The 12,558-nt window shown below is 38.7% G+C and overlaps 1 protein-coding gene across 2 annotated transcripts in view; it reads right to left on the bottom strand.

Moving 5' to 3' along the window:
* The window catches only part of ITGA2 (integrin subunit alpha 2), a gene marked incomplete at its 5' end in the record, with an annotated part of 70,863 nt that overhangs the window by 46,895 nt on the left and 11,410 nt on the right, over positions 1–12,558 (bottom strand). The window contains one exon of one of the 2 annotated variants that reach the window (XM_082337121.1): positions 5,558–5,681. In XM_082337121.1, the coding sequence (XP_082193247.1) occupies positions 5,558–5,681 (124 nt within the window). Of the gene's footprint in view, positions 1–5,557; positions 5,758–12,558 lie in introns of those variants that run through there. The other variant, XM_082337120.1, reaches the window with a different exon arrangement.

The raw sequence follows: 12,558 nt of genomic DNA, 5'->3' as shown, positions 1-12,558 counted from the left end.
AAGCCAGATATCTATTTATACCAAGGAACCATCACTCTTTATACCCAACCCACTTCTGGAACTTAAAATTCAGAACTGTATTTTACTTTTGCTAGCCCTAAAACTAACCTTGTAGCTGTTGCATGGTACAAACAGAAAAATGTAAGCCAAACAAGACAAACTCTTATAATTTTAATCCCAAATTGAAATCTATGCCAACTGTGCCCAAAGCAAACTTAATTTTGTCTTTGATTTGGCTTGCACTCCTCATACTTTACTAGAAGTTATTATACTACTTTCCCCTTTGCTGTATTAGCTTTCCTTGTAGATTTGTAGGGTCCATGAATCTCAATGCCATAACTATGCTGTAAGCCAAAAAATGCCACTCGATACAGAGAATTTAACACTTAGAACTGACTATTACCGACACTGATTTTCAGAAATGAACAGAGCTATTAAAACCCTTCCCTTATTTGACTCAACTAGTCTAACCTGCCATCAATACGCTCCTGAGAAAAAGTTATTAACTGACTTCTGCCAAGCCTAGCCCTCTACTTTTAATTGCCAACCTTAAAAGTCCTAGGAAATGATTCGGTTATTATTTCTCTCATATCCTGAGCCTTACTTAAGCTTAGTACTAGCCTTAATCTATATTAGAAATCAGCAAGCCTTTGAAAATTAACATAAACGACGACAGTAGAGTGTTACACAATACTGCTCTGGGAAAATGCATGTGTATCTTTCTGAAACATCAAAAGTGAAGAAATCAAGAGAGTATATGGCTACCATCCTGCTAACTACAAAAATATTTTTTTACTGTGATTAAACAGGATGCACAGGAAGTGGAGTGCAACAGAATGTATCAGGAAAGCATGCAAGAAATGAGTACTAAAATACTTGAAAATGCTTGTTTCCAAATAAACTTTATCATCTATAGTGTATTAATTAAGGGTCTGTTTCAGCAATGAGTTAAATATTTATTTTTACAAAACTTCCTTATGTGTCTTTGTAGACTGTCTTTACACAATACTACAGTGATTAGCATGTAATATTGCCACTAATTTTATTATTCATCTCCTCAATCAGTCTCCAACACTGTATACAAAGCAATGGAACTACATGAAGTCAAATAAAGTTCAGCGGCAATGCCATACCACACAGGCTGCAGGAGTGGCAGATCAAAGTGCAACAGGAATTATTTCTGGGAAATTACACCATGACAAAGCTAGTAACTGGCAAAGTGTGATGTAGCAGAAAACAAAATCAGAATTCATGGCAAAGGGCTGAATTCCCAGCTGTTGTCAGAGCACGTTTTATATTTTCTGGTTTCTGTTTTTCTTTTCTTGCGTTTTCTATTTAGTGTGCTTTTTAAACACAAAGATGGCTAACAGGAAGTAGGAAAATAAAAGTAGAAAGGACCTCTTAAATCATCTGTCCCTTTTCCCTACAACTGCAGGAAGCAATGAATAAATATGAAGACCAGAAGACTCTTCACTCTCATAGATGCTTCTCTGCACACCCTAAAACACTTATCGCCATCTAAAACTTTCGATCCTTTGAACAAAAGACTCAAAACTTCAAAAACTACAGCGAGCTATGCCAAGAGAGTTTGACTGACAAACTTAAAAGGCCTAGAAGACAGAAGCCAGAGCTGCTTCTCCAAGCAGGAAAAAGGCACACTGTAGGGCATGCAGTTGGGGGAAGCAAAAGCTGGGCAAAGAACTCAATGTTAGCAGTGGTGCTGGCACTGAAAAGATGGAGCTGTAACAATGGCAGCATTTTGTTGTTTTTTTTTTGTTGTTGTTGTTGTTGTTTTGGTTTTTTTTTGTTTTTTTTTTTTAAGAAAAAAAAAAAGTTGGCAGAAATTACCCTCCTCATTAAAATCAGAGGGCTTTGAAAATGTATTGATTTCAACAAGAGTTGCTACAGAAATGTGTCTTTTTGGCAAAACATCTTACGGGTCTCAAGAGGCAACACACCACCTCAGGAGAAAGGCTGCTGGGCTTTGATGACTAGTGAGCAGTGTGCAATGATTTTTACAACTATTTAGTAGTGCAATGATTATGTGATACATCCATAAGGGCAGTGCATATTAAAGTGTCATTACTAACACGATATGGAAGGAAACAAAATATTTAAAAACACAGAAATTCCATAACATAAACTCCAAAACAAAATTCAAAAATTCCAAATCCTAAGCATGCAGACACAACTGAGCGGGGTGGCTGCAACTTAATACTAAACAGTACCGCAAGAGCAGACCATGATTTTAGCTCTGTTGTGGGATGTATCCACAGACTGAAAACATATATGGGTAGGAAAAAACATTTTAACAGCTATATACAGCTATTCAATCTTCCTCACCTGAGATAGGTATAAAAACAAAACTCAGCATGGAGTAAGTACTGTTATCTTTGCAGAATGTACTATCAGCTTCTGTTCAGGGCATGCACATTCAAGACGAACTTGACAGGGTACAATCCACTTTTCTAAAAGATTATGTTTCTAAAATAACAGAGAATTTGGTCTCAATTTAACATTCAAATACAGATCATCTCATGACAGGGAGAACCAGAGCATAAACTGAATGATGTTTCTGTTGTGGCTAATTACTTGTGTGGTGGACTGCCTAAACTTTTCTAATTGGTGAGTTTCTTTGGTGTTCACAATTTTCCTTGAGTTCATTAAAGAGCTCGTTTTGAAATTCCCACCAGACACCGTGAAAAGCTTGAGCTGTGCTTGACTTTCAAGTTTGTCCTTATTTACGAGCATCACATGCCATCAATGCCCATCAATGCACAGCAGACCAGTGTCCAATTATCCTGGATCATCTGACTCTACACAAAAAGGGCTCCCTTGCTGGTTTGTGTCACAGCTTCCCAACATGTACCAGCCCCCCCTATAGCCCTGTGCTCCTGGTTGGACTGTCTTCCCTCTTCTCTCTGAGCTCAACACCAAGCAAGACTGATAATATACTGCTGCATGCCATCCCAATTCTGCAAAAATTCTCCTCTCTATCATTTTCTGTAGCCCTTATTGCCTCAGAAGATACACCTCCCAGAACTACAGCTGAATAATACAACTAGTATCTGCTGGTTTTTTTCTTTCTCTCTTCTTTCTGCTCTTAGAGAGTACAGGAGGATTTTTAAAGCTGCCTTTAATATAGCACCATGTGATTTTACAGAAGCAAGGTCTAGGAGGTGATGAAATTTCTAGTGGATCTCAGATTCTGGAGATTCTGGAGAGAGGTGCCACCCCAGCAGCATCTGATGTGGTGAGCAGCCCCACTATGCCTGAACAGAGTTTTCAAGTGCATCATATTCTTGCTGCACAATGACAGTCCCTTCACAAAAGCATACGGTAATAAATGCTTCCCTCTCACAGAAAGTAGCGTCCCGATCTCATGCAAAGCTCGGACTGTTGATCTCACTCTTAGTTCAGCCATGTCAAGTGCTCTACACATGGACTGCAGCCTCTGCATCACTTATAAGAGAAACCAACTCTACTGAACAGCTTGAGTGTTGTTTTTTTTCTTTTTTTTTTAAATAATGCACTCAAGAATAAGCTCTATTGTCCCAAGAAAAAGAAAATAGCCTAGAAATGAAGAGAACAAGAAAGTAAACCATGACTGACTTATTTTTTTTATGATTATCTAATGATTTCTTGAGAGGAAGACTGAAAAGAGCTTTTCTTCACTGAAGAGTATCTAACAAGTCATGGTTACTCGAACAAGAGCTGATAAAATATCTCTGACTTTTGGAGCTATGGTCAGACACCATGCAGTGAGTGAACAAATGACGAAGTGCCTATTTACAGAAAAGTATCCCAGATGAATAATATTCATATACGTGGGAGACGATAAGAAAAGTTAATCCTTTCTTTCCCAAACTCCACCACATGTTATCCAAGAAAGTGGTAGTGGAGGAGGCTTTATATCAGAAGTAAAAATAAAACAGGGAAATATAAAACATAAATAGCCAACATAAAAACCAATAAAAATTGGTTGAGTCTGGAACCTAGTGCTTCTGTTGCAAGCTTATAGAAAAATTTACAAGAAGAATAAAAAACAAGACATAATTTCTCCATGTATGAGCCAAAGCATTCGATTCACTTCAGGCAGACATTCTTGTTCTCCTTCAATGGCTTTACACAGAAGTTTCAAAAAAAGAGAGCTCTGATCTATGGGTGACTAAACACATAATTAAAGCAGGCAGAAACACAGTGAGAAGCCACGACAACATCAGGCAAGGAGTGGGGGTAGGTTGGGAGCCTACCCAACAGAGGGAGAGAAAACACCGAGCTCTTAGTTTTGAGGATATAGCTCTGCTCTCCTCTTACTTTACCTCCTGGTCACCGGTGGTAAACACAGTAATGCCGGAGACACAGTGAGATCTAAGTAGTCTTACATCTTTGCATATGCAACCAATTGCAATTGCACAGTGTCTCTGTGCAGGGCTACGTATAAATGTCTCAACTAGCTCAGTGTTTTTGTATGGGCTTTTCCAAACTTGAACATAAAAAACATTTTCACATGCATTTCCATGGATTTCAGATTTTAACATCTTACTTTTTATTGAAAAAAGTTCAGTTATTTACTATCTGTCCATCATCACTTAAGCAAACATGCCAGTTTGTGGCTATTTTGGTTCTGACTCTGTTTCAATCTATGGATCTAAAATGTTGTCTCAGCTTATGATAATATATATAACGTGTGAGACTTTCCGCTATAGACTTACAACCACGTATACCCAAATAACCACTCAAAGTAGTTGAGCAACACTAAACTATTTATTGACACATAGTCCTTGCCATGAAAAACACCTAAAGCTTTGTAGTTGCTGAGGCTGCAGAAGAGGAAACAATATTTTCCACTAAACGGCCTTACTCTGGGTTACTATTATAAAGTTCTTTTTGAAACCAACATTACTAGAAGAAATATTTTACTAATTACTCATCAAGCCCAATACTGTGTCAACAGTGGATTTCACATCAAATTTTATGGCTGAAGAGATGCAGCAGACACAATGCCTTTACTAGGATTGTGTTATTATATACATCCAAATATGCCATCCCTTGAGAAGTGAACACTTAATACTGTGTCAGACACAAAAGTATATAAATTTAATTTTAGTATTAATAATTAGAACTTCCCAGCCCTAATCATTTGTTTTAACCTCAACAATGTTAAAATGGAAAAATATCCCACATATATGTAATGTGTTACAAAGATGCTATTGGTACAGGATGGAATGAAATGAAAGTTAAAATTCTACAGAAATTGTGAGTCTGAGGAAACATGTATTGGAAATGAAAGTAAAAGATTAACAGAAAGAAAGACCTCAGATCACATTGCGTAAAGGAAAAAAGCCTGAACCTTCACATGCATATGTCTTCAGAATATTTCAACTTTTGTTTTAGTAACATAAGTATTTATTCATAAGAAGATAAGTCTGATATAAAAAGGAACTAACCAGAACACATTTAAATGAAATGTGGAATTATAAAAGAAAAATGAGTTGCAACATTTTTTTCCTTTACCTTTTAACTGGACATATTACAAGTTGTTCAAACTGCTTACCATTTGCCTTGTTCACTTATAAACTGTTGAACTGCATATCCAAATTGCTCTCTTGATGGACCAGAAAATATTTTTGCTTCTAGGAGCCCAACATTGTAGGCTTCACAGCAGTTATGAAGAATGCCTGTTAACAGAAAGATTATGATTATCACAGAAGCAATTAAAGAAGAATTTTGATCCCAGTGAAAAAGGCTCTTCATCTGTGCCAGCTCCCCTGATAGAAGAAAATAAAATGTAGCCTTTGACACGTGCAAGAAAAAAACAGCCTTTTCCCTACAGTATCCGTTTATGCATGCGTAATGACTGTCTAGCACTCTTTACAGGTGTTATAATATTGTGGGCAGAGATCAATGACTCATTCACTGTTTGCCTTAACAAAAATTGCAGCATTACTAATGGGAATATTTTAGCTGAAGGGAGGCAAGAAATATGATTCAGAGTCTGTTATCCTCCTTTACCTCAAGGCATAAGTTAAGCTTATAGCACAGCAAACACATCAACGGCCTGCTGAGGTATGTTAAAATCAAAATGCACTGACTGTAACTGCTAATACTGTTTGTATTCTAGTGTCTATCTGCAACTTAATGTTTTAAGCACTGGAACAGAAATCAGATTATCTACTTCATCAGAAAACCTATATTTTTGAGTCATTTCATTATCATGCCAGAAGCCTTTGTTTTCAGTCCAAACAGTCTGAACAGTTGTCCAAACAGGAAAACTTAGAAATACAAACATGCAAGATAGAACTGCATTAATAAATCCTGACACTTAACACTGAAACTCCACTTTGCTGTGGTCACAGTATTAATTGCTTTTCCTTGGGCACTTGTGTGCATAGGAATAAGGATATTGCCACTTCATGCCATTTTGGAGGGAACCGGCAGTGTGGGCTGGGGACAAGGTCCTAAGTGTCACAAGTTTGCAGGGCACGGGGGCCCACTCCTCATTCATAAAGGACCTGATTTCTTTCTGATCAAGAGCTGTAGGTGGACATTAGGAGAATGTACGCTAAAGAAGCTGCAGGAAAAAGGCCAGAGTCCCCTAACAGCCAGGAGCAGGTAACTCCTCCTCCAGCTTGGAGGTGGAAGGACTGAGGCAATGGTGGGATCCCAGGAACAAGCTGCAGCCCAGATGAGGAACACCTTAGGGCTCCTGACAACCCTCCAAAAACAGCAGCGATGGAAGAAATCATGACCTGTGGTTGCACTGTGCAGTTACTGCCCGAGGTTCCCAGGTGAGGCAGATTCACAGAGTTGCTCACTGGTTAAACAACATCCCTCATGTTTCCCCTCCCTTCCTGTGTGCCCAGACAGAATGAGTTTTATCTGCTCTACACACAAAACACGTCTCACCGTAGGTATTTAGTATGAGTCACTGTGTAGTAAAGTGGCAGCATTTATGATAATCCCTTATAACAGGGACACTTTAAGGAGAGATGTGCCGATCTTCGGTACTTAAAAATATAAGCTTAAATTCTAAGTGTTTCTCTAGTTTTGATGGGCAGAGGGCTCATTGTTGGTATCACTCTCCTCCAGGTCCCAAAACCAGTTTTGGAAGGGAGGTTAACAGGGATTATATCAGCATAAAATAACCCATCACAGTAGCTTAGCTGTAATAGTAAGAACAACAATAACATCATAGTGAGAACATTAAAATCACAACTGCAGGTTTGCAGGCAAAGTTCACGACATGTAAAAAATTTAAATGAATTCTGTACCTTTGCCCATAGAATATAAAACACAAACGTTACTAGCAGAAGACTAAATACAACTCACACAGTTACCACTTTTTTACCACAAACTCAAAACAGGAAATCATATATTAGTTATTTCTAACAACCACTATCTACAGCTGGCCTCTGGAAAGTAAGCAAATCACCCTTTGCTAAAAGTATAGTTCCTTGAGAAACATCCTTAGAGATAAATATATTTCCTGAGTCATGTTATTTAAGACTGGAGAAGAGAATGTGTACAGACATATTGCCCTGTGTTTTGCAATACTTTTGACACTAAACACAACCGCATATATTCATAGTTCAAGCCCGGGTTTTGGGGAGAGGGAAAAGAGCAGTTGAGATAGATATTGACTATTGCCAGTAATTCTTTTGTGATCTAATATACTTGCACGTTATCAAAATATTTTGCTCATGTCACATCCTAGGTTTATTTTTGGGTCTGTTGTTTTCAAGTTATATTATCCCCAGTCAGAAATCAAGCACAATTTAGCGGTGCCCCATTCTTTGAAGGCACAGGAGACTGTACTGCAATGCCATCCCACATGTAAATACAGAGGAAGAATAACTCTCCAAGTTATATGATGTACATGGAAATAAACCCTGGCTTTCAAATGAAGAACTAAAAGTATCCTAGAATGATAAACATTTCCACTCTGACCCTAAATCCAATGACATCTAGAGAAAAACTCTTGACTGCCTGCACTCTGTTACACGGTTATTAGCAATTCGCACTGCTAGCCAAACTGTAACTTTGCTAAACGTCTTCTAAGTGCATTGGCCAACCTCGGTGCAAATGCCTGGAAGATCTTTCAAATTGTGTCCAAGGCAAGGGTTTTATTAAATGCTAGAGCCAGGGCAAAAATTTCCATAACTGGATAAAACTACAGAGACCAGATGTCACAACCAACAGCCTGAAGAGAAGTCCCCGTGCTGGTTCAAATTCCGCTAGGGCACTGTGACAAGTCAGACAGGGGTCAACACAACACATGCTCGGTTACACATTGCCTGTCCACCTCTCCCTTTGCCCTGCCTCAGGTGCTGTGGCATCCCTCCCTGGATCTTCCAGGGCCGCACTTGTGCTCCTGCTTTCTCGAAGATGGGGCCTGATACCAAGGAGCAAAGACTTGGCATGGCCCAGCCTGGGGATGCTTCAGCTCCTTGTGGTTTCTCTGGGCCTCATCATGGTTTAGGGATGCAATGCTCTTTTTTTATCCCGAGGCTCCCATCCCATCAGTCCTCGCTGAACCGTTTCACTTGTCCTTCCCGTTTACCACTGGGGCTTGATTTTATTCTTTTTAATCGTTTGCACTACTGCAGCATCAGAGCACTGCTCGTTGAGGGCAAGAATTTCTACCTGGAATAATGGGAAAAGTGTCTGCCAGACCACAGGTCTCTTCTCAAAACTGCCTCTGTCATCCTCACTTTCTGGCCAGGCAGCCAGTCAAGGACAGCAAAAAGAGCAAAAAGGAAACCAGAAAACGCTGCCACTGAAGACATGCTGTCATCTGCAATATTCTTGTGGATCAGCTTTGCCTCTTGCTCTTGACTGCTTTGCAAAATCAAAGTAGAAAAGCTGGCAAATATACTCTGACTCACCAAGAACATTATCAAGTGAACCACAGTTTCAACATATTTCAATCACAGTCATTTTAAATTTCACATTTTTATAATCATTACCAGGTTTTTGATTTTTAGATCTACTCCACACAAACATTACTTGGTTTGGGCCTAGCAAGTATATACTTGCAATAATTTACGAGGCATTTTCCTGTCATTTTCCTCATCTTATACAGTGCTTATACTGTAAGGACATCCTTTATCCATTTTGTATATCTATCTAAATACAGTATTTAGAACAAGAAATTCAAGCATTTGTAGCCAAAAAAAGAGAAAATGCTAAAGTTTGCTTCAAACCTATTTTAAGCCTGTGCCAGAATAAGAGGGTCTCTTATGCATTAAAAGGGTGCCAGTCATTGAAGCATCTAGGTTCAAAGTTCTGTACATTCTAGGCTGGAAAGATTCAGTAGCTGTTGCTGCCTTCAGGCAATGAACTTTGATAATTTAAGAATCTTGAAATAAAGAAAACTAATTCACTATCTGGATTTTAATAGCTTTTGGTGATAGACTTCTACTTTGTGACCTAACGATCTCGATGAGAGATTAGTTGGGGAACTAAAAATCCACTTCCTAACTTCTGTCTGTAAATGGCACTTTATTTACAGTCAAATAAACAGACTGCATGGAACAAAGGGAGACAGATACAAACCTAAAGCTTCTGAAAGCCCCTGTGAATATTTTAAAACCAGCAGTTCCTCTCAGCTGACTGGGTAGGGGGCATGGGCGCTTTGGTTTAAAGAGGACAGCTTCATCGAGCAGAGTAGCTCCCAACATAAAGCTTCAGACAAGAATAGTTAGAAAAAAATCCTTAGTGGGATAAAAGGAACTGTAAGCTTTCCAATAAACTCCAGTATCTCTTTGCATGGATTTTTTTTCCTGGGAATTCCCATATTTAAGCAACCGCATTATTGCAGTGCATACCACAGGAGCTGTAGGGTAGGAGTATAGTGGCTTTTATACTTCTGCACCACCATTTTCTTACTCCTAGCCAGATGAAAAATACTACATGTTCTGACTGTGCACCTTTAAGCCTGAACGTGTGGGAATTCTTCCGTAACTATAAACAACATGTCTGATGATGGCTATAATATAAATGCCTTCTGTTTGCTGCTGTTGAAGTACAAGCTGAAGCAAGTTTATTGAAGTAATAGCTCATATTAGGTACACCCAGTTCATAATCGTTTTGATTTTGTAAGCAAAGCTCACAGCTTAAAGTGAGCAAGCAGAAAATGGCTGTTGGGTAATCAATCATTTAATGTCATGGTTACAATAGCTTTCTGATTGTAACTCCTTATTCAGATTAATCAGTATAACAAAAAAAAATTGTTTAATTGGATGAGAAAAAATGAAATCAAATTTTGTGTGTTTGATTACTTGGTTTGTGAAATAAGTTTATAGAAGTTTAATAGAATACACTAAAAATATTATTAGTCTGCATTTTTTGTCATAAGTGTCATAATAAATGTGTCATTTTGTTTTCAGTCTAAATAGTAAAACTGAATTTCCAATCACTTCATACTACATTGTGAAGGTGATGCTCCAATTTAAGACAGCAATATATGACAGAATCCTATAATCATACAGACTCAGTTATGCCAAGTCTCATCTCTCATTAAAATGTCCAGTCAAACAGAGGCATTCATTGCTGCTGTTATTCATAGCTTGTATCAAACAGGTCTAGCCGTCACAGTATAAAGAAAGAAGACACAGTGGAATTTGACCACTGAATCTATAAGGATCCAGTTCTTGCTAAGCATTAGTTATAAATTTATCTAGTGTTAACCTTGCCAGTAGGAAACTTTACGATGAAGGAAACTTTATCACCTCTTTTCCTTAACGCTATGTTGTCCGCTTCTTCGAACAACTATTAGCTATGAAACAGAAAGTTTGTTATATAATCCAGCCAAGTGACCATTTGTCCTTGTGAGTGAGCATTCACAGCAGCAACGACGCCAGGAGAGGGAGCAGAATGAGCCCCTGTGGGCAGCTCGCCTCTGCTCGGTAGCACGGTCACAGCTGTAACTCCTGCCCCTTGTGCCGTCTGCAACAGGGCAGCGGACTCTGACAAACCCAAAGTCATCGGCATGCTGGGGGATTTGGGGGTGGAAGGGGTAAGGATGTAGTCACTAAAGAAGAGCAAGGTCATGACCTGGCATTACAGTAACACCAAGACAATATAACATGCATTCATTCTTGCATGGTTTTTTTTAGTCCATGAATTGTTTTGGAAAAAAAAAAAAATCAAGATAATCCTACTGGATTATTGTCTGCTTCCTGAAGCAGTTTCATAGATTGGCAGCCAGTAAGATGTCTACAGCCTACATTTTCTTAATTGCTCAGGCTAGCATTTTTTAAAGTATCTGTTCTTTCCAGAAGAGGGCTTTACTTTGCCCTTTATGTTAATCTGCTTCAAGACAGCCACTACAAATTCCACAAAGAAAACTTTCCCCTTGGTCTCAAAGATCTCTTTCTCCAAAGAGCACACATTGGCAGGGCCCTGAAGCCTGTCAGACCCTGCTGGGGGCAGAGAAAAAGAAAGGGGTGGGAGGGATGAGAGAGCTCGTAACTCTTGGTTTCCACTGGCTTCCTCTCACAGTGGATTGCACACTCTTGTTCAAGCTTTCTCCTTGAGTGAAGCATTTCTAAGGGCTCTCTTCAGGGTGGATTTTCTGGTGTTTTGCATTGTGTAAGGTCACACTGGATCTCCTTAGTTGTCAGGGAACTTGTAAAGGCACTTTTGTCTAACTCCAATACCCAACTCGTTATTTTTTTCCATCCCTCTGCAAAAACTTGCTGAAATTGGCTCACAGGTTCCAAAGTTAGTAAGGGAGTACAGGCACCTCTACAGATACCATTCACACTGTACTCACCTACTGTCCTTCAAATATTAGGCAGAAGGGGGAATGAAAGCAGGAAGGGAAAGTAATAAAGTTATGAAAGAGGGCAGTCAAGTAGTATTTGCTTCATATTAAATACACTTAGTGTTACTTTACTGCTTTTTATTAAAAGGCAACAACATTTTGGTGTAAGAGTAAAGTTACGCCCTTATTATTCAGAACCTATGTTATCAGAGCAGTAATCCAACTGGAATTAGTCAACTATTCATACAGAATGGACAACCCATAATTTGAGCAGCTTTCATAATACATCATGTTTTGAAGGTTTTATTGACAAGACTGAATACACAAAGAACAAAACAAGCAGCATGCAGTTACTTCATTCTATTGAATTGCAGCACAGATATTCTTCATTGTGGCTTTCAGAAGCCACCAAGCAATTCCCACTGCAATGAGCTTGTTCAGGGAGCAAATCTGCCCAAGAATTAACCAGCTTTTTTTTTTTTTTTTGCTAATGTATTAGTCTTCAGCCTGATCCACTTTACTGTATTGGTATGTGCATTGCGTGCATGCACAGATAATGACATCAAATCAAGTTCTTTTCATGTAAAACAAGTAATTCTATATTGGTTGCACTCTTTGAGGCTTTTCTGTAAATGAGCATAAATATAAAACACCTTTAGTATACTCTGTCAGGGCTATGTGGAATCCACCCCACTTGATGCAGGGAAAATAGACGCCTACTTGTAATTCAATTTGGAAAGGTATATTGACTATACTGGGTAAAGGTTAATATAAGTGAAAAATGTTTT

This window comes from Platalea leucorodia (assembly GCF_965183815.1).
Source record: "Platalea leucorodia genome assembly, chromosome: Z".
Taxonomy (NCBI): domain Eukaryota; kingdom Metazoa; phylum Chordata; class Aves; order Pelecaniformes; family Threskiornithidae; genus Platalea; species Platalea leucorodia.
The sequence above is the reverse complement of the archived record's forward strand: the minus strand, read 5'-3'. Positions and strand labels throughout refer to the sequence as shown.